Here is a 25,460-nt window from a genome sequence, read left to right on the forward strand (position 1 = left end):
GAAGCACTGCAACAAATCAGAGCATCACTGAGGACTGCTGCTGTGTTCTTCTTCTTCCTCTGCCCCCCATATTTATATTTTATTTTTTTTTTATTTTACATATAATTAAAAGATAAATTAATTCTTATTATTGTTTTTAATTTTATTTTTAATTCTAGGTTATTTGTTACTTATCTGTTTCTAGTTTTTATGCTTCTCTAGTAGCACACTGCATTGTCTTATTTGTTCTGCTGCTGTAACACTCCAGTCCGGTAGGCGGCGGTAATTTGCCTTACAGGGTGGCTCCCACCGCCAATATACTGAAGAAGAAGAAAAGAAGGAAGTAGAGGGAACAGAAAAAGACGAGCACAGCGACAGCACACCACATGTGAAGAAGTTTGTTCGCTAGTTGAACAGAAGTGTAACTACTGTGAGTGTTTTATCACATCTGAATGGCTGCTGCTGAGTTTCTGAGAGGTTTTATCAGCGAGCGGCTAACTGCTGCTGCTGCTGAAATAATGGGAGTGTTTGAACAAACTATCGTCCAGTACGAGGAAGAGATGGACCGTCAGCGCAAACTGCTGGATCTCCTCCTGAAGCCTGAGATCAAGTTACACAGAACAGGTATGTAAACATGACAATGTCACGGAACAACAACGTCTCTGTTTGAAAAGAGTGCACATTCAACACATAGTGTTTCTAACAGGAGGACACTGACTTCATGACTTGAAGCTAAGCTGGGTGAAGACGCTCGCACATTACCACTGTGTACGTCATCAGTTGTTGAGCTGAGCATGATCGATGTAGCCCAAGTTAATGAACAGTACAGCACTGATATGATCCATTACATGTTGGCTGGTAGCTGAATTCCACGCAGTGCCGTGGTGCACACCTCCACAGACCACAGCCAGGTTAAGATGTGACAGCTTAACATCCACAGAAGATTTGTGGCTCCTGTCTTCTGTCTGAAATGTTGTCCTGAATGTTTATGATATTTTCTGTTTGTTAGTATTTTAATGTTGCATTAACTCATTTGGTTGTTCCAGGTTTTAGATGTTTCCATCATCACATTAGTCTTTGTGTCCATTTGTCCCTCCAGGTCTCCCTCAACAACATGACTGTAAGGAGGAAGAGATCCTGTCTGACCAGCAGCTCTGTAACCAGGACAAAAGTTCCAGTCTGGACCCCTTTGACCCGACTGTCATCCAATACAAAGAAGAGATCAACCATCAGGACCCACTGCTGAACATTATCCTGACACCTGAGATACAGTTACACAGAACAGGTATGTGAACCTACAAACAAGCAGTGAATCCTGTGACTCCTGGAGGCTGCAATTGTTTTAAACAAGAATGTATTTTCTGATCATCACATTAGTATTGTTGCATCAATTCATTTGGTTGTTCCAGGTCATAGATGTTAATGAGGCGTCTTTGTCGTATCCGACCAATGAGCGTACAGGGCATCGGCACAAAATTTAGGTGCACCGCATCACACTTAATCCATATATTTTTGTACGCATCAGTACATTTTGTACATACATATCATCTTAAAATGAATTTGGACCTTGTATAATGAACACAGTTAAATAAAAAGTATTTTAAATACTGATAAAGTACTGATAGTACTCATTCAAATTATGAACAAACCAACAAGTCTGCCTGTCAGAAATCCACAATGAAGTTTCAAAGTTCATACAGCACTCTTCAGTTCCCCGTTTGCTTTTTCTGGCTGCTGCTCCTCACTTATCTATCTGCCAATGGGAATTAAAAAATGATTAAAATTATATACACTATTATTTATTTAATAGTTGGGATTTTTCTTCAACACGTTTCTAATGTAGCTACAGTATCTCTTCTCTCATCTTCCTCACCTCTCTTCCTCTCTGCCTCTGTCTCCTCTCTTTCTAAAGCTGAGCTCCAGCTGACAGACTTTTCATTCTGTCTGTTACAGTTTTAGCTGTATGCAGATATCATACTGTTGTAGTTTTAAGTTTGGCAGGAAGATTAACTATGTGAGCTACCTTAGTGAGCTGGAGGATGTGGTCAAGTGTGACCAGCTGGTGATTCCTGCTCGTGTCAGAGAGTAAGGACATTTAAAAACATTGATTTTCTACTGTGGCCCATGTTATGACTCTGTCTGTGTCACAGGTATGACAACAAATGTGTCTGTGTGTGTGTGTGTGTCAGACTCAGAGGGATTCAGATGGTGATCCGGTTCCTGTGGTGATGAGAGACACCATTATCTTCCTGTCAGAGCAAGGTAACATTCACAGATGAATCCGTGTCTCATTTCAGAGGGCATCGCTGTCAGTAACAACTGACTGTGTGTGTGTGTAGGTTTGGAGATTGAGGGTGTCTTCAGACGGTCTGCCAACGTGACTCTGGTCAAGGAGGTGCAGCTCAAGTACAACTCAGGTAAAAAGCCCATTTTGTCATGTGACTTTTGTTCACATGTGAGTTAACCATGGCTTCCTAGCAGTGCTGAGAAGTCAGAATCAGAATGACTTTATTTATTATAAATTCTTTTTTGTTACAAATAGAAATCAAAGAGAAATTGAAGTTGAAATTTATAATAAATATCTAAATACCTAGACAGCATTTAAATCCCTGAGGTGTATGTAAAGAAGAACATATTTACTACTGTATAAAAACCTTTACATGGTAAAGAGCATGACATCAATGTTCAGTGTCTGAGTGACTGTTACAGTTCAGAGTTCAGTAGATTGATTGAGACAGGCAGGCAGTGGTGCATCGTGGGAGTCGGAGTCTGTTGCTGAACGAGCTCCTGTAGCTGGTCAGCACAGTGTGGAGCGGGTGGGAGGGACAGTCCAGTATGGTCTTTATTTTGGACAACATCCTCCTCTGACACACCTCTGTCAGAGGGTCCAGGTCCTCTCCCACAACATGGCCGCCTTCCTGATGATTCTGTTGAGTCTGTTGATGTCTCTCACCCTCAGACTGCTGCCCCAGCAGACAACAGCCACCACAGACTCAGAGGACATCCTCAGCATCGTCCTGCAGAATCTTTAGTGTTTCAGAGTTTTGTGCAGCTTTTGCTCTTTCAGATGAAGTAGAAGAAAGAAGGCTTACAGCTGAGCGGCTTTGTGTGTTTCAGGCCAGGCAGTGAATTTCAGAGACATGGAAGACGTCCACTTGGCTGCTGTGATTCTGAAGATCTTCCTGAGGGAACTGCCCGAGCCGCTGCTCACCTACCAGCTGTACAACGACATCGTCAACTTGGCCTGTATGTCAAGACCGTTAGTCCAAGAAGTCATGTTGAATATAGTTGAATAATCGGTGGTTTCTCTAGGATTGTTATTCACGGTGGCATTTGATTGGTTGCAGCTGTATCCAGTGACAGTCAGGTGACCGTCATGAAGACGCTCGTGGAGTCTCTGCCTGAGGAGAACTACGCATCACCGCGATACCTCATCACATTCCTGGGACAGGTACAGCTCTGACACCGCACTTCCTTTCACATTTGTGCGTCTGTTTCTGACAGCTGTGTGTGTGTGTGTGTTTAGGTGTCAGCCAACAGTGAGGTGAACAAGATGACCAACAGTAACCTGGCTGTTGTGTTTGGTCCTAACCTGCTGTGGTGGCGGGGCAACGCCATTGGGCCGATCAACAACTTCACCCGGACCCTGCTGGACCAGCATCATCTGGTCTTCGCCTAGCTTTGTGGCCAAAACTGCTCTTTAAGTTGTTGTCTTTTAATTTCTGAAAGGCCAAATCATCATCATCATCATCATCATCATCATCAGTGGTTGAATATTGGTGTTGTGTTGTTGATTTAAAAAAAAATAGAGGGCTGTGTGTGTGTGTGTGTGTGTGTGTGTGTGTGTGTGTGTGTGTGTGTGTGTGTGTGTGTGTGTGTGTGTGTGTGTGTGTGTGTGTGTGTGTGTGTGTGTGTGTGTGTGTGTGTGTGTGTGTGTGTGTGTGTGTGTGTGTGTGTGTGTGTGTTGAGGTGAACAGGTGTGTGTGTGAGATTGTTGAGGTGAACAGGTGTGTGTGTGAGATTGTTGAGGTGAACAGGTGTGTGTGTGCATGCATGCTTGTGCCTTATTTGTTCCCCTGAAGTGATCGTGTGATTAACCATCAAAGTGCCAGTGTGCCCGTTTTGCCATAGATTAAAACAGCACAAGGTGCGTTCAACACGCTGCTTTGTTGAGCACAGCTCTCCTGTAATGAACGATCAAGGGTTTGAGAATCAACATTTCATATATTTATGTTTTAAAGCAAAAAAAAAAAATCACATGCAGTCAGACAAAGAATGAAGTCTGATTTATTTTCTTGCTTCTTCAGCTAATAAGTTAAAATTCACTACAGCTTGTTGCACATCTGAATCATCCTAACAAGTTAACATGTTTTCTCAACTCTGCTGCTCGATTACAGTTCAGTCTAATCTATGGATCTTTGTACTGTAACTGTTGTCATGGTGACAGTGAACAATGTTTCTCCGTGGGAGAAATGATTTTGGTTTCCAGCATTTATTGATACTTAGTGATGTTATTTTCCTAACTCCTTTTTTCATCCTTTAATTTTGATATGTTGTGGATCTTCTGTATGTAAGATATAAATATAGACTGTAACATCCATGTGTGTAAACAATAAACAGATGTTGAATGAACATTTAGTTTTTTTCTTACTGATATTTATTTGTGTAAACAATCATGTACAGTTCAAATCAGGGTGCGCATTAATATAACACGTTTCCATTGAGTAAAGGTGAAGTGACAAACTTCAGGGTGTGCATTTCAGAACAGCAAGGATCTTTTTATATTGTTATTTATTTGAAATGTATCCATGACAGTAACAAGGTTTACAAATAGAGGGGCAAGTTAAGGCACAAGTGAGCAGCTTGATGTATGAAACACAAGACAAAACGGCAAACAGTAGTTTCAGGGAGTATATGAGCCGAGAAGAAGTCCAAGCATCTGAACGAATGGCTCAGAGGGTTAAGTGAGTGGTGGACTGTGAAGAGTGAAAGGCTGACTGAGACGAGGTCCAAATGCCTGGGCAAGTGGCTCAGGTGGTAAAGCAAGGGGTAAAGGGAGTGATTTGAGCCCTTGAAGAGCCAGGTTCGATTCCTGGAGGGTGAAGAACGAAGACAGAAGATCCGGAAGTCCGGAAGGACCGGAGGAGAAGAGGGGGGCGTCCTGGCCCCCCGAGTTTCGGGGGTTCGTGAACAGGGGGTTATGGAGCCAAAGGTGGTGAGAGGTTGAGGGTTTTAGAATCGTTGGTTGTCTTACTAACTTACTTACTAACTTACTTACTAACTTACTTACTAACTTACTTACTTACTTACTTACTTACTTACTTACTTACTTACTTACTAACTTACATACTAACTTACTTACTTACTTACTAACTTACTTACTTACTTACTTACTTACTTACTTACTTACTTACTAACTTACTTACTTACTTACTTACTTACTTACTTACTTACTAACTTACTTACTTACTTACTTACTTACTTACTAACTTACTTACTAACTTACTTACTTACTTACTTACTTACTAACTTACTTACTTACTTACTAACTAACTTACTTACTTACTTACTTACTTACTTACTAACTTACTTACTAACTTACTTACTTACTTACTTACTTACTTACTTACTTACTTACTTACTAACTTACTTACTAACTTACTTACTTACTTACTTACTTACTTACTTACTTACTTACTTACTAACTTACTTACTTACTTACTTACTTACTTACTAACTTACTTACTTACTTACTTACTTACTTACTTACTTACTTGTCTTGTAGTAAGTAAGTAGTATATAAGTCTATATATAAGTCTATGTATGTTATAAGTCTATGTTTAAAGTGTAAAGACATGGACCATGTCACATGATGCACATGATGTAAACATGATGTAAAACACACACACAAAATCTCCAACTACTGGGAAATAACACAACACACTGACAGTGACAAACTGTTACCTGATCGACAGCTGCTGTGTCTCCTCAAGCTGGCCTTCATGCTTCCATTACCGTCAGGGCCAGAGCCTACAGCGTACACACAACAACACATAAACTTTACGACTTCCATTCTATCCGATTAGACAACATACTCAGGCGCACAAAAACAAAGCTTCCATTTCCACCATTTCTGTTGGGTCTGACATCACTGCGAAGCTCCATCAGCTTCCTCTCCTTCACCTCACCTCAGTGGGTGAAACTCACAAACAACAACACTAAATCACTCCACACTTAGCTCTGGCTGTGTCTAACAACTGGCTAATGACTGTGAGACTACCAGAGGGTGGACTGGTGGACAACCCGTTGTCCTTGCTGTGAGCATCAACATACATTCATCAACATTGCTCAAATATTAGCAGCTCATGTACTGGCACAGCTTCATGCAGCCATTCACAGTACACCAAGTCTGTCCACATCAGGAACTCTGTGACAACCTGCTGGGTGTACCCACGCTTGAAACACATAACAGGAAACAGGAAACACCCCCCTGTCATGGTGAGAAAAGAGAGGGAAAGAAAATCTTCAAGGACAGTGTGAGCACTTTCTAAAACTACAAGCCAATTAGAAACTTCGCTAAGAAGTTTCACACTTTCTGCCTTGGGCAACAGCTCCTCCTGCTAATCCCTTCCTCATTGTACAATTTTCACAAGAGGTTATACAGACTTTCAAGTCCTACAGCTTGAACTCATTCATCTGCAAGGAAACGCTGCATTAAGAACGCATTTTGAAGCAACTAACTACTTTCTGGCTACAGACTGTGTCTGAGAGTGTCTAACCAAAGACCACAGTAGTTTCATACTCAAACAGGCCCGATACGTTTATTAAGTTTAAGTTTAACTTTTTATTAGGACTCTTTTTGTTAAGGCACAATGTTCACCTCGAGTGTGACACAATTTAAACCAAATGTCAAATTGCCCGATCCCAAGCTCTGTGCATACAAACCATATACACTCCAAACAAAGCTTCATACCATTATCGATGCTATTTTCATGCACAACATGTGCAGTGTCCAATTTACCTGACACTTGTCCACGTTACGGCATTCCTGCGAGGCTACAGTGGCTATCTGAGTACATACAAACTAGCCTACAACACCCATCGCTTCACTTTCACTCAAGAACTACATTGAACTACAACACTCCTCCTCTCCACTTCTATTTCCCCAAAACACATACAAAAGACACTTTTTCCACACTACAACTACAACAACCCATCACACTCATCCTACTGCTCAAGGTTTCTTCATATTAAAAGGGACTTTCTATCTGGGGGTCAGAACCCACCTCACACTGAGGAACCCCTCCTGCTGACGGGAAGACAGGACAACTCCAGCTTTCTAACAGGTCCAGACTGCACTTCCACATCGACACGGGCCTGCGGAAAGACACAGTCAGCTTAGTCGTCGTACCTCTTTTGAATAACATCTTCCACAGGATTCACAAACCCAGTGTTTGGCTTTGTGTGGCAGGCGATACACTTCTGTATTTCACTGATGAATACATAATCAATTTCAAACATTTACTTTTGGAGACACCCAATGACATGACTCTTACGTCTGCACAAACACTGGCAACCATTTTTATCCACATACAGATTGTATGTGATGATTGTAACTTCATGGCACGACAACATTCACACACTCAAACTGTGTGCATACAACCTTTAATGACACATTTAAGGTTGTACTCTTTGAAGCCACCTTATCACAACAATGTCATTCACTCAATTGTAAATACACCATATTGTACGGGACATTTTATTGACTACAACACCAACCCTCTGACATCAGCAAAGGTGAAACCAAGTCACTGTTTTGCAAGTCAAGACCGCCAACTCCAGATCCTTTGGTCCTGTGTAAAACACACAAAAATATAACACATGCAATCATGTAAACTTTAAATCTGTCTTAATTTATCCAAACACACTAGATTATTCCAAACTCAGAAATATGAGCAAACCATAAAAGTTTCCATCAATCACTTTTATTCAGTCATTTCACAACATGGCATTAGTACAAAAGGAAAGGTCACAGGCTGGAACCATTGACAGTAAAAACTATGGACAGAGCTTCTGTGACGTCACCCGTTTGTTTCTGAAGAGCTGTTCTGAGGCTCGGTGGGAGGTTCCAGGACGTTGATGACCGCCGCCATGTTGGCAGCGCCACGTCCGCCAAAACTCCAAATATGGACAAAAAGGGGGAGCACGAGTGGGGTTTAGGGGGGCAGGCGATCGTGGAAGCAGGAAACTCACGCTGTGACACGTCAACTGTCTGTCACTCAAGCGGCAACGCCCATAATTATGCGTAATTTTAAGTCTGAATACAATTGAAACGAGTGAGTTGTAAAAAAATTCACCCCCCCTACAATTGACACTAGAAGAGAACCTATCATCTGAGACCAGAGTGGTTTTTTGTACCAGGCAGCTGTTTTTTTCTGCTGTGAAGTCGGCCATTTTAACATGGGAGTCTATGGGAAATGACTCGCTTTTGGAGCCAGCCCCCAGCAGTTGCGGCGTGAATTACAAATTTTGACACCTCCGCATGGGCTTCAACTTTGAGCCCCGAAGGTTGCCGCTTGGCTGGAACACACCGAGGCCAGGGGAGTGACATCACCGGACCATCTGGAAGACAAGAGAAACAGTCAGTGATCACATTTTTACTTTGTCATAACACAAGTCTGGCCAAAACTGTCCAGGTCAAGATCCCTTCCCCCTCTGGTACAGAAGACCATTATTAAACAAGGTTAACATGACAAAGTGTAGCAAAACCTTGGAATACATATTTATTGACAAAAACACAAGCAGGTTAACTTTTGTCCCCCAGCTCAGATTCTGGTCTTTACTCCACCCCCACCACCCCGGTGGGGTGGAGTGTGCCATGACACCATTGTTGTTTTGAAATGCCACAAAATTTCCCAGTTATCCACAGCTTTGTTCCGGGTTTGGATGCGTTTGTTGTTGGAACTGTGCATTTTCCATCCTTGCCATGTACTTTAGCAGTCATACGCTGCTTTGTTCAAACACTGTGTTTGTATTTGATTTGTCCACAATGTCTCCTTGCCTTCACTGTTTCATATCATACGTTACATTGAGAAATCGTTGGTGCCCGTTTGGCGACGCATTTGGCATTCCTTGCTCCTTTTTTGGTTGTTGTGTACGCTCTCAGTCCCAGTCAAGTCACCCACAGCACACAAAACACACCACTAAACTACACAAAACTAATCGACTAATCCACAAGCTCAACTCCAAATAACAACATGTCGGCATTCTAGGATCTAAGCTACAACATCCACAACCCTGACCCGACATTGCACAACACAATACCACCCAGACCCTCAGTCAGTCAATAGTCAGGGCACGTTGGCCGAATCCATCCGGAACCAAATTCCTGGTGAGATTTCCAACACGGAGAGTCATTTGAAATCCTGCCCATTGGGGTTCTGGAGACAGGGCAAAACACTGTTTGAGTGTTTGGCCAAACCTAAAACAAGCCCTTTGACATTTCAAAACACCTGAAAACCACACGTTAGAACACCTACAGTTTCAAAAGGTTTTACAGTACCTTTCACTGAAAGGAAGTAAGATAAGTTACAAACAGTACTTTACTCGCAGAAATCCAGCCCACTAGGTGACAAATCAGTGGTCCTGTGCAGCTAAAAAATATTAAAAAACACATTGGCAAGCAGGCATCTTCACTGGAAGGACTCCTTCCAGTAATCATTGTTGCAAATATACTACCATACTCGCAGGAATTCCCCCTTCCAGGTCACGAGTCAGTGGTCCTGTGCAGCTAACATAAAAAAAAAACAACAAACACATTGGTAAGCAAGCATCTTCACTGGAAGGATGTGTTATAATAACTTGCAAATATGCTACCTTACTCACAGAAATCCAGCCTTCCAGGTGACGAATCTCTGGTCCTGTGAAGCAAAAAAACCACAGCAGTATGGTAAGTGTCTTCACTGGCAGGATGTATTCAGTTGCAGACATATTACCTCACATGCAGACATCCAGGTGTCCACTCAGTGGTTCTGTGGAACAATAAAGTCAGAGTGGTAAGCAGGCATCTTCACTGGAAGCATGTGTAGAGAACAGTTGCAGACATGTTACCTTCCTCGCAGAAATCCAGCCTTCCAGGTGACAACATCAGCGGTTCTGTGAAGATGAAAACAGCCATGAACGCACTCATATTTCCTCCAACAACCCACTGTTCTGTTAAAGCCCTCCAGTGCTCAGACAGGAACCTCCAAAAAGCCCATTTACAGCTAAAGAGTAATATAAAGCACCCATAGTGGCTGTGAGGACTGCACTAACACAGCTGTGCTGACACTACACTACACTACCAACTCCATACATACAGGAGAAGTGCACAAAAGAAAATTACATTTACCCACGACTCCCAGCTACAGCTACACTTTTTTTTAGGAAGCATAGCTTGTTTGAACAATTTACTTTTGTCGCATTTTGTACGCTACAACTACTTATTACATATTTTACATAGTTAAAGGGAACACTGGCACTTTACCTCTCCTTTAACATATTCTATCTTTAAGTTAATGTACTGAAATTTCCTGCCTAGTTTAGACACTGACACCTTAATCTGTCTTACTTCTATAAACTACTTTTATTGATGTTGAAGAAGACTCTCGTCATCCAAGTCATAATTCGTAGAGAAGGTCGAAATTAACCTAAACTACTATTATAGTTACGCTCTGTTAAACACCAACGACGCACGTCTTATCTAATGAACCTCATTTTGCCACCATTAAAGGTGATATACGCAACATATAAACTTCACTTTTAGGACGACAGGTTTGAGCCTCTACACTACCGCTTTGACCGGTTTGCCTGCTAAACTGTGCTATTTAATATGTCAATTCAGTTTTAACGTGTCCTTTGCTGTCACCATTTTTATGGCATTGCTTCAAAACTGGTCAAGGCTGCCAGTTTTGTAGCATTACACTGTATTCATTCCCCCTTTGGGTGTTGCCCATTCACAGTCAACAAAAAAAATCTCCATCAAACCACCAAAGACCACAGAAGCACATGGTAAGACACAACAACAAACCCACAACACAGAACCACCACAACAACAACACTAACCAGATGCCGGCATCCACACACCCCCTAAACAACAACCACAACCTCCTAAACAACTGTTGTCACTAAACACTAATTTAATCTACTAAATTCTACCTTAACTCTCTACTACTAATTTTATATTATATATATAAATCTATATATTATTATAGTTAGATGGCAAAGCAATGCAACAACTATGTTAATTTATCTAATTACACTATGAATAATATAATTTTTATCACTACATAATTATACCGCCTGCGTGAGGGAATAAAATATGAGGTGAAAAACAAAGAAAACATGCCATAGAGAAAGAACAAGAAAACCAATAACCTGACACAGCGGGACATGAAGACGTCTCCTCAGACCACAGGCAGGGCCTGGCACTGGTGCTGTGATCGTCAGCTGAGGACGACAAGATAGACCATTTTTAACAACACATAATCTGCAATGCAGAGTTAAAACACTGCAAACATGAGGTGAACATGAGTAAAACAAAACGCTGATGGTGCAGATGTAGTTGTAGGCCTCGTAAGTATTCGCAGTTGAGGACAGTGGCAGAAGGACATGCCTGATGTTGCCACTGTTCCTCCTCGCAAGTTGCTACTTTTATCTGAGCGCTAATCCTCTGCCAAAGAGCGTACCTTTACCTGCTAGGCAGGGACCTCTAGCTGATCTCTTCACAGGACAGCAGCTAAACAAAAACAGCAGATTCTTCAGGTTAGGGTGTCCTAGTGTGACCATCAGCAGTGAAACTTCCAGGAAATATCCACTCCCCTTGTTGAGTTCAACCCACTGCGATGTCTCCCAGAAAGCACCAAGGGAGGCCTTCAAGGCCTGAAGAGGGGAGGACACAATTTACAACTACATTCGGCTTGAAACAAAAGAAAACTTCATGATGACTTAAGTAAATGAAAACAAGCAGACAGTACCTGTAGTAGCTTGGACCCACCTCTGCAGTCTGTGCATTGTTCCTGAGCTCTGCGCCATGTGCTCTGATTATCACTGCTTTCAGGTGTTACACCAGAACTGCTGCATTTCTCCTGTTGACCACTAAATGGCAACAAACATTCTTAGTTTGGAAGCATTGACTTTATACTGATATTAATAAAACATTTGAATGTAACACGTCTTAGTATCAACTGAACAAATTAATACTGCTTCCCTCTTATCTTTGTGTTCCCTCCTTCAACTCTGTAATGAAGTCCAGATCATCTGCTGTCATTCACTCTCATTGTGGAAGCACCTGCTATTATAACCAAATAAACAAGATAAACAAATAGTTAAGTCATTGTCTTCTTATTCTTCATGTAAAAACTGAAACAAGCAAACAGCACCTGTTCGCTGCAGCTTCTCAGTCGGCCATGTTTCTCCTCTTCACTACTACATGGCGACAAACTTTAAGTTTAAAAGCATTTACTTGACACTAATGTTTATAAAGCACTTTCATTAAAAACACTTTCATAACGCCAATTTCTGTCTCACCTTACTGTTATCTTCAATGAAGTCCAACTCATCTGCAGTCAAGCTAACAGCACCTGTTGGAGCGCCTCTCTGTGCGTGTTGTGCTCCGCCATGTTTGCTTTCAGGCCTTTCTGTGGAGCTAGGCCCGTCTCTCTTCTCTTTCAGTGGATGTTTACACCAAAGCTGCCGCTACACCACGACTAAATTAGCTGCAGCAGCGCAACTTCCACAGCTGCAGTAACACCACTGCATCGCTCTCCTGCTTCAGGTTGCTTTAAAAATGGCGCCGATACACATGCCGCTTATCACTTCCGCTGAGAACGTCTTCTTCTTCTTCTGTTTAATGGCGAGTTACAACCAACGTTTGAGGTGCATTACCGCCACCTACTGTTCTTCTCACCGCTCCTATAAACATAAAAACCTCTTCTTAAACACTGACTGTGTTTTTATATTTCTTAATTTATTTATTTAGTCAAACGTACATGTTGTTGCTGTTGTTTGGCTTCATTGGGGTAAAGTGCATCAATCACACAATTGTTTTTTTATAGATATAAGCAATATATAAATACAGAGGAATGTTGCACAATTGCACAATGTGTGCAATATAATCACATGATTCACACTGTCTTCAATCAGAAGTCATCATTTAGGTGGAACATAAGAAAACACTCAGCTGGTCCCTGTGTCTTTATCAGCACAAATCAAGGTGCTGCTTCAAAAGCCCACCCAGTGGACTCAGGCCTTTGTTCCAGCCCGGTAACGTATTGCGTCACTTCCTGTTTTGACACTGTCCTGTTTGTTTGTTCACTTGGTGTGCGCTGTTGGTAGTGATGGGCAAATGAAGCTTCATGAAGCAATGAGGCTTTCCAGCCCAATGTGTTGCTCAGAGGTTCATTACTCGAAGCTTCATTCAGTACTCACTAGTGCCATCTGCTGTTGGAGTTAACTGTTGACTGCGACAGTCATTCAGATCTTAGTTTTAACAAACTACCAAAATATAGCTTTATATACTCTATTTTCATAATAAAGATTTTTGTCAAACCCAGTCTTTTTTATGTCACTTTGTTACCTCTTCAGCCATCAGACACCTCAACAGCTGACAGGAGTCTGTAAGAAATGGACTGTACCCTGCACACAAACACTGACTGTTTACATGCTGACAATGTTTACATGCAGAGAATGTTTACATGCTGACAATGTTTACATGCAGAGAATGTTTACATGCAGACAATGTTTACATGCAGCATCAGTAAATTCCATACTTCCATAGTTTATATTTCGTGTACTTACTTGCATCTTTTTGCTTTTCAAATTTCTCACAGGTCCATCCATTAATGTCTGATGAACATGAATCATCACATGAATCTACAGCAGGAACACTGACACAGTAAAATGCTGAATGCCTGTTTGTTATCAGCAGCCTCTCTGTTCACTTGATGCCCACAGCCTGCCTCATGACACACAGACCTGTCCACAGCTGCTTCTGGACTGAACATGGACATTAACTACACATGCTCCATTTTCATTTAAGATGATTTCTTTGATTATTTTAACCTGTTCAGATCCTTTGCAATGGAAATCAATCATATATATTCAGTGTGTGAGTACTTTTACTTTTCATACTTTAAGTACATTTAAAAGTCAGTACTTAAGACTTTTACTTAGGTAGGATTGTTGATGTAGCACTTCTACTTTTACTTGAGTATATATTTTGCTGGGTATTTGTACTTTTACTTAAGCACCAAGCTTCAGTACTTCCTCCACCGCTGCTGATGACTGATCACAGGTGTGAACAATCAGCCGGTGACGAGTGGAGCAGGAGCAGCTGCCCATGCTGCAGAGACACAAACAGCAGCAGCGCTCTGTGACCCATGTCCACTCTGTGTGTCCTCCAAACAGTCTTCCTCATGTGCCGTCTCTGCTCATGTCTTTATCAGGACAGCAGTCAGGTCCAGCCCTCTGGGGGGTTTCTGCTCTCACTTTTTAACTCTGATTTCCTGATAGCAGCACTCACACAGCTCAATGCTGAAGAATCAGATCCTTTCATAAATATGCACTGCAGCTAATACAGCCAGAAAACATTCACCCCTTCACTCTCACACACACAAACAAAGGAGAAAAAGACCAACAACAACAACCAGGAAGTACCCAGACCATGCCACTCAGTCCATGTTAGACACACAAATGTTCTCTTGCTGCCTCATATATCCATCCACTGACAGTTACCATGGTAACCAGGTCATCAGTGTTATTCAGCTCACCTGTCAGTGATCAGAATGTTAAGATTGATTGGTTCATGTTATCATCTATTATCATATACTGTTACAACGTCATGAAGATTATTCATAGACATTTATTGTATATATGTACATACAGATTTTATAATGGACTGTAAATACAGTATGTCAACTCTTCATATTTTCAGTATGTATGTTCCAGCTCATGAGCTTAGCTCTGGTTCAAAGCCTTGGTCCTCCACTCACTGTGATCCTTTGTTGTACCAGGTGTAGTTTTGGTGGCTACACATGTGTTCAGAAACTATTCTGTTGTAGCAGCTGAGCTTTACGCCAATCCACTGTCACCACAAACACGTTCCCTTCTCTTTTCTTCTTCTTCTGTGTTGTTTCCGCCTCCTTCTGGCTTTAGTCAGACTGTTTCTCTTACAGTCTGTTCATTCCTACAAGCCACAGCCCTCATCTGTGATGCAGGGAGCCAAAGGTGACAGGAACAGGTTACACTTACCAAAATAAAAGTCTGTGTGAAGTACTTTTTTAAATACCTGATATAGCGTAGATTGGTCAAAATCAAACTTCCATAAAATTCTTTCAACAATTTTCTCTTCTAGATTTCTTTACAGTACTGTTTAGCACTTCCCAGTTTTGTATAGTTTGTCTATGTTCAACTAATTTCTGATGATATACCTTCTTGTTATTTCTAAGAATACTCTTACAGTCAGATTTTTGACCAATTATTGCCAATTAATACGTCCTAATACACCAGAGTCTATACAAATGTTACATGCCAGTTTGAGGAAATGACAAAGTGCAGAGATGCAGTGCACCTTTTCAGACTGAATATGTCTCAGCATGTGTTGCCTCCTGACAGACAGCTAAAATAGTTTTAAAGAGATTAGTTTAACAAGGGGAAGCCAATTCATTACACTGCTCCAATAAAAAAATGAAATGAATTTGTTTTTTTATTTTTTGTAGACACGTACACAATTCAACATGACAGATGTCAGTGACAGGGAATATGTTGTTATGCTTCAAGTAAACTTGGTTCAAAATCTGTGCATACAGCCATCAACTGTACGAGCAGACCCTGTTTATGTGCAGCGATCTCGATCTCCCACCTCATCTTACATTGCAGACACCGCTTTTCACACTCACATAACTGTGAGCAAAAGGAAGCGTTGATGTTGTGCTCTGTCCTCTCATGTCTGTCTCTGAGATGGGTCTGTGTGGGTTCTCATGTGGCGAGTTAGACTACCAGAAGTACGAAAACATTTGCCACATGTTTTGCAAGAATATGGCTTCTCGCCTGTGTGGGTTCTCATGTGGCCAGTTAACTCACTAGATTGCATAAAACATTTGCCACATGTTTTGCAAGAATATGGCTTCTCGCCTGTGTGGGTTCTCATGTGGCGAGTTAAATCACCAGAATGCATAAAACATTTCCCACATGTTTGGCAAGAAAATGGCCTTTTACCTGTGTGGGTTCTCATGTGGCGAGTTAAATCACTAGAATGCATAAAACATTTCCCACATGTTTTGCATGAAAATGGCTTCTCACCTGTGTGGGTTCTCATGTGGCCAGTTAGACTACTAGACATACTAAAACATTTGCCACATGTTTTGCATGAAAATGGCTTCTCGCCTGTGTGGGTTCTCATGTGGCGAGTTAACCAACTAGATTGCATAAAACATTTCCCACATGTTTTGCAAGGAAATTGCTTCTCACCTTTGATAATTCTCTGATGTGCCTTACTTTTCCTCTTACATGAAAATGGTTTTACACAAGGTTTACATTTTAGAATTTGTTTTCCTGGAGGACAGGTATGAGAGAGAATCACGTCACAAGCAGAAGTCACTATAGAGGGCTGAGTCTCTGCATTCAGTACATGCTGCTCTCCCTCATGATTGCTGCAGTGAACCTGCTGTCCCTCTTTAACCTGTGGGGGTTCTGGTTCCTCCCAGTTCAGACTGCAGTTCTTCTCCTGGCAACAGAGCTGCTGATCAACTAAAATCAGCTCTTCCTCATAATTGTATTGGTGAGCGAGATCTGGAGGATTAAAGCAAACCAGAAAACAGAATGTGATGATCAGAAATACATTACAGTTCAAAACAATTGCAACCTCCACAGTTCAAACAAGTAACATGACATTAGCATAGTGAATGCACACAGGCAAACATTTTGTTTGTGTATGTAGTTCGAACACGCCCCCCCCCCCCCCCCCCCCACGGCCAAATCAATTACAGGCGAAGACAGGTACGTAGCATGTGAGTTCATCATTTCAGCTAAATCTACCCTGCTTGGGTCTTCAATTGCTGCACGCACGTTTACTTCTAATTCAGCTGCTGTAGCCTACAATTCACGGCATGTAAAGTGTATTAGAAACTGCCTGACACATGTCAAGCAATCTTTTTCAGTTAATATAGTTTTTATTGAGGTTATTTAAAAACGCATATAGCGAACAGACTTTTTTTTTTTTTATTTCATGCTGGCAGCACACCACGGTATTAAACTGGTATGAGCCAGTCCTGGTGTGTTTCTGTTTGTTTTTGTAATTTTATCACGTTAAGAGCGCAGCCTTGTGCATCCTTTATGTTAGAAGTTACGCACGGTAATAAAAACACTTGTCCGGTAAACTGAAAACCTGCCGGTCACGTTTTCCGCTGCAAAGTTTTTCTAATGGAAACAATTAAAATGATAAATGTAGGCTCACACGGTACCAAACTTTTGGCTTGTGCCTACACCGCTCAGAAACTAAATACCATCTCAGCAGTGTTCTTCTAAGGGACCCGGTCACAGGTGCGACTACGGCTCGCTCTCTCTCTCTCTCTCTCTTCCTCGCTGTCACGTCATGTTCATAAACTTTATCAAACGTCTCCAAAATACATTATACTACTGAAGTAAAACTGAAGATTCAACCACACAAGGCATCAAATAAAATATATTTAATATTTGATCCTTATCTTCTATATAAGCGGATTGCATTTTTTTATTGACGGTATTAAAAATGATACCGTCGCTACCTGTGTAGGTTCACATACCTGTTCTGTGTAACTGTATCTCAGGTGTCAGGATAATGTTCGGCAGTGGGTCCTGATGGTTGATCTCTTCTTTGTATTGGATGACAGTCGGGTCAAAGGGGTCCAGGCTGGAACTTTTGTCCTGGTTACAGAGCTGCTGGTCAGACAGGATCTCTTCCTCTTTACAGTCATGTTGTTGCGGGAGACCTGGAGGGACAAATGGACACAAAGACTAATGTGATGATGGAAACATCTAAAACCTGGAACAACCAGATGAGTTAATGCAACATTAAAATACTAACAAACAGAAAATATCATAAACATTCAGGTTCTGATGGAGACTGACTGATATGGAAAGGATTTTCCACAAATTTTACATTTTAGAGACATTTTACCTTGAGGAGCATCGTGAGAGAGAACCATGTCATGGTTTGGTTCTGGTCCATCATAAGCAGCAGTTACTACAGAGGGATCAGTCTCCTCTTTCAGTTCATGCTGCTCTCCTTCATGACTGGTGCAGACTTCCTGCTGTTCCTCTTTAACCTGTGGAGGTTCTGGTTCCTCCTGCTCCAGAATGGAGTTCTTCTTCTGGTTACAGAGCTGCTGGTCAGCCAGAACATCCTCCACTTGACAACAGTGTTGTTGAGGGAGATCTGCAGGTCAAAGGTCAGAAGAAAACAGGGAGTTGATCTCCATGACAGTAGCTCATTTGTCTGAACCTCAATGATTCATCCAGGTCATTTCCTTTGAAAAGCTTGAAGCAGGACAACTGGACTTGTTAGAGTTCCTTGAAGATGTTTAGCTGCTCCTACAAGCTGCTTCAAGCCTCTGAACAGTTCAGCACCTTCTTATACTAAAACTAATGATACACTTAAAGCTTTTTGTTTTTACAGTTGGTTTCACTTTTTGGTAACATTAGAGCCTTTGTTTAGATATTTATTCAGAATACAGTTTATTCACATACAGTCCACAGCAGCTCTCATTAACCCTTCAGAGTGCTGAAGTAAAAAACTGAACACACCTTTACTGTCACATCATGTTTAATTAGTTAGCAGCACAAACATGTTCATCTCTCCAGTTTTAGACTGCATGGTCTCCTAAATATACACATTGTGCTTCTGATCAACAGTAATCTGTTAATATGATTTGATCATAGCAGAAGTCATTTAAGGTCACCTTTCCTATAGAACAGGTCTTTACCTTGTTCTTTTATCAAACAAACTAAACAGCCTTATGTTGTTTATCTTATTTGACAGGCAGCAAATGATTGATTAATTCACCGATTAAATGTAACTTCATACTGTCTGCACATAGGGCGCACAGCGCGTACACACACACGTGTGCGCACACTCCCACAAGCGGATATAGAGCGCATGTTGTTTTGCTCACTGTTGCTCATGTTGGACAGACTCCATACACTCAGGTTTTACAACCTTAGCTTGATATCAACCGCAGCAACTGGGGGAGGGAGTGAGTTACCAAACTAAGTTATATGAGAACAATGGAATTCCACACTTCTTCAGTATCCTTGACTTAATTTGATTTTCTATAAAACTTACTAACACATAAACAGTAATAAAAACACATTATAGTATAGAGTAATAAACACTTAAAAGAATGAATACTTCATGTTAGGGACACACTTCTAGATATGTGAACCCACACTGCATGATAACACCGTGCAGAATCAAATCTTTCACCCTTCAGAAATAACAGCAGCTGCTCCGTAGTTTTCAACAGTAAATAAACGAAGCACAGAGCTCTGAGGAGCTGAAGCAGAGAGAGAAAAGCTGGAGGGACACATCTGTAGCTTCAAGTCATGAAGTCAGTGTCCTCCTGTTAGAAACACTATGTGTTGAATGTGAACTCTTTTCAAACAGAGACGTTGTTGTTCCGTGACATTGTCATGTTTACATACCTGTTCTGTGTAACTTGATCTCAGGCTTCAGGAGGAGATCCAGCAGTTTGCGCTGACGGTCCATCTCTTCCTCGTACTGGACGATAGTTTGTTCAAACACTCCCAATATTTCAGCAGCAGCAGCAGTTAGCCGCTCGCTGATAAAACCTCTCAGAAACTCAGCAGCAGCCATTCAGATGTGATAAAACACTCACAGTAGTTACACTTGTGTTCAGCTTCTGCTGTCGCTGTGCTCGTCTTTGTTTTCCTCTTCCACTTCCTCCTTCTCTTCTTCTTCTTCAGTTTATTGGCGGTTGGCTGCCAGCTTGCAATTACATTACCGCCACCTACCGGACTGGAGTGTGAACAGGCGATTCGACATTTTTTTTCTGTCCTGTCCCTGTGATTAAGATCATACGACTTCATAAATAAGTCTCTCAGTTTTCCAGAAATTTCCCCTAAAATACTGTTAACAGATAAAATAAGACTTTATTGATCCCTGGATGAAAATTGATTTGTTACGGCAGCAGAACAAATAATAAGACAATGCAGAGTGTGCTACTAGAGAAGCATAAAAACTAGAATTAAGAAATAAAAGAGAATAAAACATAAATAAGAATAGCCATGAGACATTGATGCAGAATCTCAGTCACAATCCTCAGATCCTGCCACAATGTCTACTGCGTTGATCACCATTTGCTAATAACCTAATATGCACCCCTTGTTGTCTGCCCCATTGATCAAGGTTGGCTCATACACAGCCTTTGTTAGAGCAAAGCGTCTGGAATCCACCCCCACCCCCTAGTGCTTCAGGTGCTGTCTTCACCACTCCTGTCTATTGTTAACTGCCTCCCAGACTTTGTGACACCTACTCCTTTGTTCTCCTCGTCCTGTCTTTGTAAGATGTCTTCCTGACCCCAACCTGTGAACACTGTAATTTCAGGTCCAAATGATTATGAAATGCCTTTAACACTGTTAAAAATAACAACAATATAAACTGATGTTACTGACCTACAATAAAGTCAGATTCAGAAAGTGAAGACTTATTTCTCACCTCGTGTTTTCAAACACATATTCCATGTCTGCTCATGGAGTTTAAATCCGACCAATATGGCCGAGTTAACTGATTGGTGTTACGTGACAGATTTTATTTTGCATGATGTTGTTATGTGGTGTGGGTCCACATATCTAGAAGTGAGTTTGTCTTCCTGGTCACCTCCAGATCTGACCCACAGCCTATGAGATTTTAGGACTTAAAGTGAACTTACATGGGGGAAGAGGTGTAAGCTTTTATGGTGGTTCATAAAGTCACTCGTATGGGACAGTGATCCACTAGTGAACATATCTTCAATTTAGGTTTATGATTGACAAAAGGGGACCCCCTGCTATTTCCTTTCTGTTTTCTCCTGACTCTAAGGTTTAACCATGGCCAAATAAGGTAAACTAAATATCAGTTGAGCTGACCCCATTGGTGCACAGTTAGGGGAGGACATGATTTTATGGTACCTCAAGATAGGATAAAAGGTGTTTGCAAAAGAGGAGAATGTTGTTCTCCTGCCGTGATGCCGGGCAACCACAGCGGCCTCTGTTTGTGTGACTCAGAATTTGCTTCTTTACTGTTAGAATAAAATGTAATTTTGAGACCAGATATTGTCCAGAATTGATCCAGAAGATCCTTTCCCTAACATTGGACAAACACACTGATTTCTTTCTTGGTCTGTCAGTCATAAAAAGTCAGTGTCTGGTGGAAAGTCATCATGTGCACAAAGCTGGGAGGCTGTGCAAGCAATAGAAGACTAAACCCACGATGTGTGCGCAAACCACAACACTGAACACTGACACAGGATGTGAATGGTAGCTGTGGAATCATCCAGTTTGCATCTCATTTCTACAGATAATGTTGATGAGTGAGGCTGTGATAAACACTGAAAATGCATCATAATCAGAATGTCTATGTTATGTTTTGGGGGAGTTTGGACCCAAATGCAGACACCAAGGCTGAGGTAAACTAAAGGTGAGCTTTTAATGAAGCCAAACGGTTCAAAAACATAAAATCCCAGAACACAAAGTACAAATCAAAGGAGTAAAAAACAACTAACTAATTCAACAAGAACAAACCAGTAAAAAACAAACCAAACCTAACAGGGATCCAAAAGGGAGGATGGAAACACACACAGGAACACAGCATGGATAAACACAGGACTTAAATACAGAAGGGTAACAGGACACAGGTGAGACCCATTAGGGCGGGGCAAGCAATCCTTAAGGCGGGAAACACAAGGAAGTAAAACACACAGGAACACAAGGGGAAACATGGACTTTCAAAATAAAACAGGAAACACAAGACACAACTGCAAACACACAGATCACAGATTCAGCAGGAATGAAAACTAAACAGAAAACAAATCAAGAACCACAGAATCCTAACAGTCTGTCTGTCCTTCTGCATCCACAGACTCTGTCAGACTGGTTGAAGGGACTAACGTGTGTTCAGGCAGACTGGAGGTGAAGTCTAAATTAGTGTAATTTAGTTTGTGTAAATTAGTTGTGTTTCCACAGTGGCAGGTCGCTTTCCTGCACCTCACAATTGGCAGTTTCTTCTTCTCGTCTGTCGCTGTGAAATTACTCCAAACAGCGCTCCTCTTCCTCTCTGTCATCTCCATGATTCTAGCTGTACTTTACAGCCAATCAGGAGCTCCGTCTGCTCCGGCAGAGTGGCGAAGGAGGGGCGGAGTGCGCCTGCGCACTGAGCAGAGTGAGAGAGGAGCGCTGTCTGCACCGCGAGTAAATACGAGTAAAGCTGCTGAAGGTATAGAAGAGACACTTCCACAGAAATATCGATCTCATCACACTAGTACCGAATAATTACTGATCCTAACTTTGGTATCGATACTATCGATATTTAGATCGATTCGCCCACCCCTTCCTCGTACTGGACGATAGTTTGTTCAAACACTCCCAATATTTCAGCAGCAGCAGCAGTTAGCCGCTCGCTGATAAAACCTCTCAGAAACTCAGCAGCAGCCATTCAGATGTGATAAAACACTCACAGTAGTTACACTTCTGTTCAGCTTCTGCTGTCGCTGTGCTCGTCTTTGTTTTCCCTTTTCTCCTGCTGACTTCTTCTTTTTCAGTTTAGCCAACTTGCAAGGCGCATTACCGCCGGACTGGAGTCTGAACAGTAGATATAAAAACTTAACTTACCGTATATTCTATTTTCCTGTGATTTTAAGATACTTCATAAATAAGTCTATTAATTTTCCAGAAATTGTGCCTAAAATACTGCCTCTAAGATAAGATCAAAGATAAGACTTTAAAACCAGAAACAGTGACAAATAATCTAGAATTAAAAATAAAAAAATAAACATAAATGTACAGCTGAGATATGTACAGTGGTGTATTTACATCCTACATCATGAATGAATCAATGAAACAAAAAACAACTAACAGCTCCAATAGGAGTATTATACTGCTGGTTCTAAAAGTAGGGATTGTTGCAGTTTGGTCTGGCAGCCAGCAGGAGGACTGCCAGGACCAGAGTGGTGGCCCTGTGCTCCATTTTCTGAGTGTTTGAGCTCTCTGTTACCCTGTTCCTCAAAACATGAAGAATGCTGACAGTGCAGGAGGACATAATACAAAGGGGGAGGAAGAAGCTGAATGTTGAACACAGAACACTAAACAGCACATTGTGACTTCTACTTGTATAAACACTGTCACATTCAGTAACATTATTCTCAGGATCATTTTATAAGTTTGAGATAATTTAAGTTTCTAATATATAGCCAGTTTTTATACTGAAAGAAAAAACAGGACAGGACAGGGAAAAGCAGGACTACTGTCCACACTCCGGTCCGCCAGGTGGCGGTAATGCGCCTTGCAAGCTGGCTGCCAACCGCCAGTAAACTGAGGAAGAAGAAGAGAAGGAGGAAGTGGAAGAGGAAACCAAAGACGAGCACAGCCAGCAGAAGCTGAACAGAAGTGTAACTACTGTGAGTGTTTTATCACATCTGAATGGCTGCTGCTGAGTTTCTGAGAGGTTTTATCAGCGAGCGGCTAACTGCTGCTGCTGCTGAAATATTGGGAGTGTTTGAACAAACTATCGTCCAGTACGAGGAAGAGATGGACCGTCAGCGCAAACTGCTGGATCTGCTCCTGAAGCCTGAGATCAAGTTACACAGAATAGGTATGTAAACATGACAATGTCACGGAACAACAACGGCTCTGTTTGAAAAGAGTGCACATTCAACACATAGTGTTTCTAACTAGTGCTTCTAAATAGTGTTCTAAATGCACTCGCGCACAACCCTTAGCTTAGCTTAGTCAATGGAGTTCAGTCTATCCAACATGAGCAAAACAACACGCGCTCTCTACCCGCTGGTGGGAGTGTGCTCACCTGTATGTGCGCATGTGCAGACAGTATGAAGTTACATTTAATCAGTGAATTAATTAATGATTTGCCGCCTGTCAAGTAAGATAAATAACACAAGACTGTATAGTTTGTTTAATAAAATAAGGTAAAGACCTGTTCTATAGGAAAGGTGACCTTAAACCATATTACTACTTATGGACTGAAGATATATATAGTTATCCATTAGAAGCTCTGTACTGTATCATGTTTGCTGCATGTTTGCTCCTCTCTCTCTCTCTCTCTCTCTCTCTCTCCTTCATCCTCTCTGTCCTATCTCCCTCTTCTCCTCCTCTACCCGGCCGACTGGCAGCAGGACTGGTTCTTCCTTAAGTAGACGAGTCCTGCTCAAGGTTTCTTCCTCTTAAAGGGAGTTTTTCCTTGCCACAGTGCTCCTAAGGGGGTTCAGGCTCTGGGTCTCACGCTCTGGGTTTCTGTGAAGTGCTTTGAGACAATTTCTGATTGTAAAATGCGCTATATAAATAAAACACGTTCACAGAGTTAAACTCACACAGACCAGAGGTCTGCTACAGTCAGCTACACTGATCTTCTACCTATTGTCATGCTGTACGCCCTCTTCCCTGAACATTATCAGCTCGTTAGGCCAGGTAACCACGACTGTGCTCACAATTTGCAATACAATTGCATTGTCAACCTTTTGTGTGTGACGTGCGCTGCATAGGAGGGCCATATGAGGAGTTCTGCACACACACGCCTCTGTGCCGAAACTAACTTTTTTTTTTACTCTTAAAACCTGTGGAGCGAGTTCTCTGTTGTCGTGGAGTATGGAACAGCCTTAAAGGTGTGTTCAGTTTTTTACTTCAGCACTCTGAAGGGTTAATGAGAGCTGCTGTGGACTGTATGTGAATAAACTGTATTCTGAATAAATATCTAAACAAAGGCTCTAATGTTACCAAAAAGTGAAACCAACTGTAAAAACAAAAAGCTTTAAGTGTATCATTAGTTTTATTATAAGAAGGTGCTGAACTGTTCAGAGGCTTGAAGCAGCTTGTAGGAGCAGCTAAACATCTTCAAGGAACTCTTACAAGTCCAGTTGTCCTGCTTCAAGCTTTTCAAAGGAAATGACCTGGATGAATCATTGAGGTTCAGACAAATGAGCTACTGTCATGGAGATCACCTAAACTCTCTGTTTTCTTCTGACCTTTGACCTGCAGATCTCCCTCAACAACACAGTTTTAAAGTGGAGGATGTTCTGGCTGACCAGCAGCTCTGTAACCAGAAGAAGAACTCCATTCTGGACCAGGAGGAACCAGAACCTCCACAGGTTAAAGAGGAACAGCAGGAAGTCTTCACCAGTCATGAAGGAGAGCAGCATGAACTGAAAGAGGAGACTGATCCCTCTGTAGTAACTGCTGCTTAT

General features: G+C 41.6%; 2 protein-coding genes across 13 annotated transcripts; one reads left to right on the forward strand and one right to left on the reverse strand.

Moving 5' to 3' along the window:
• The first annotated feature begins 1,211 nt into the window (after window positions 1-1,211).
• On the forward strand, window positions 1,212-3,802 carry LOC114450069 (rho GTPase-activating protein 1-like). 3 transcript variants are annotated; one of them, XM_028427993.1, is made up of 6 exons: window positions 1,212-1,264; window positions 2,169-2,241; window positions 2,319-2,396; window positions 3,097-3,225; window positions 3,327-3,430; window positions 3,506-3,802. In XM_028427993.1, the coding sequence occupies exons 2-6, from the start codon at window positions 2,208-2,210 to the stop codon at window positions 3,656-3,658; spliced, it is 498 nt and encodes a 165-aa protein (XP_028283794.1). In that variant the 5' UTR covers window positions 1,212-1,264; window positions 2,169-2,207; the 3' UTR covers window positions 3,659-3,802. The 3 variants fall into 3 exon arrangements, with proteins under 3 accessions (XP_028283794.1, XP_028283787.1, XP_028283779.1); XM_028427986.1 differs by lacking the exon at window positions 1,212-1,264 and adding an exon at window positions 1,934-2,064; XM_028427978.1 differs by lacking the exon at window positions 1,212-1,264 and having other exon boundaries at window positions 2,089-2,241.
• Window positions 3,803-8,433: 4,631 nt separating this feature from the next.
• LOC114449590 (gastrula zinc finger protein XlCGF17.1-like) lies at window positions 8,434-18,229 on the reverse strand. 10 transcript variants are annotated; one of them, XR_003672004.1, is made up of 10 exons: window positions 12,547-12,845; window positions 12,399-12,444; window positions 11,994-12,307; window positions 11,712-11,898; window positions 11,395-11,466; window positions 10,090-10,134; window positions 9,975-10,010; window positions 9,865-9,899; window positions 9,718-9,769; window positions 8,434-8,601 (listed from the first exon to the last, which is right to left on the reverse strand). XR_003672004.1 is itself a non-coding variant. In XM_028427403.1 (6 exons), the coding sequence occupies exons 1-6, from the start codon at window positions 11,409-11,411 to the stop codon at window positions 8,435-8,437; spliced, it is 342 nt and encodes a 113-aa protein (XP_028283204.1). In that variant the 5' UTR covers window positions 11,412-11,596; the 3' UTR covers window position 8,434. The 10 variants fall into 10 exon arrangements, 2 of the variants coding, with proteins under 2 accessions (XP_028283204.1, XP_028283194.1); XR_003672009.1 differs by having other exon boundaries at window positions 12,014-12,310; XR_003672011.1 differs by having other exon boundaries at window positions 9,723-9,769; window positions 11,994-12,310.
• Between the last annotated feature and the right edge of the window lie 7,231 nt (window positions 18,230-25,460).

Source organism: Parambassis ranga, chromosome 2 (genome assembly GCF_900634625.1).
Source record: "Parambassis ranga chromosome 2, fParRan2.1, whole genome shotgun sequence".
Taxonomy (NCBI): Eukaryota; Metazoa; Chordata; class Actinopteri; family Ambassidae; genus Parambassis; species Parambassis ranga.

Bases quoted from the DNA above. Each gene is read 5' to 3' on its own strand.
- LOC114450069 (XM_028427978.1), top strand. From the start codon at position 2,142: ATGTGTCTGTGTGTGTGTGTGTGTCAGACTCAGAGGGATTCAGATGGT. The intron at 2,397-3,096 runs GTAAAAAGCCCA...TGTGTGTTTCAG, and splicing joins GCAGCTCAAGTACAACTCAG to GCCAGGCAGTGAATTTCAGA. The intron at 3,431-3,505 runs GTACAGCTCTGA...GTGTGTGTTTAG, and splicing joins TCATCACATTCCTGGGACAG to GTGTCAGCCAACAGTGAGGT.
- LOC114449590 (XM_028427393.1), bottom strand. From the start codon at position 18,200: ATGGTTCTCTCTCACGATGCTCCTCAAG. The intron at 17,985-18,172 runs GTAAAATGTCTC...TTGTCCCTCCAG, and splicing joins CTCTCACGATGCTCCTCAAG to GTCTCCCGCAACAACATGAC. The intron at 16,807-17,798 runs GTATGTGAACCT...TTAATCCTCCAG, and splicing joins GATACAGTTACACAGAACAG to ATCTCGCTCACCAATACAAT.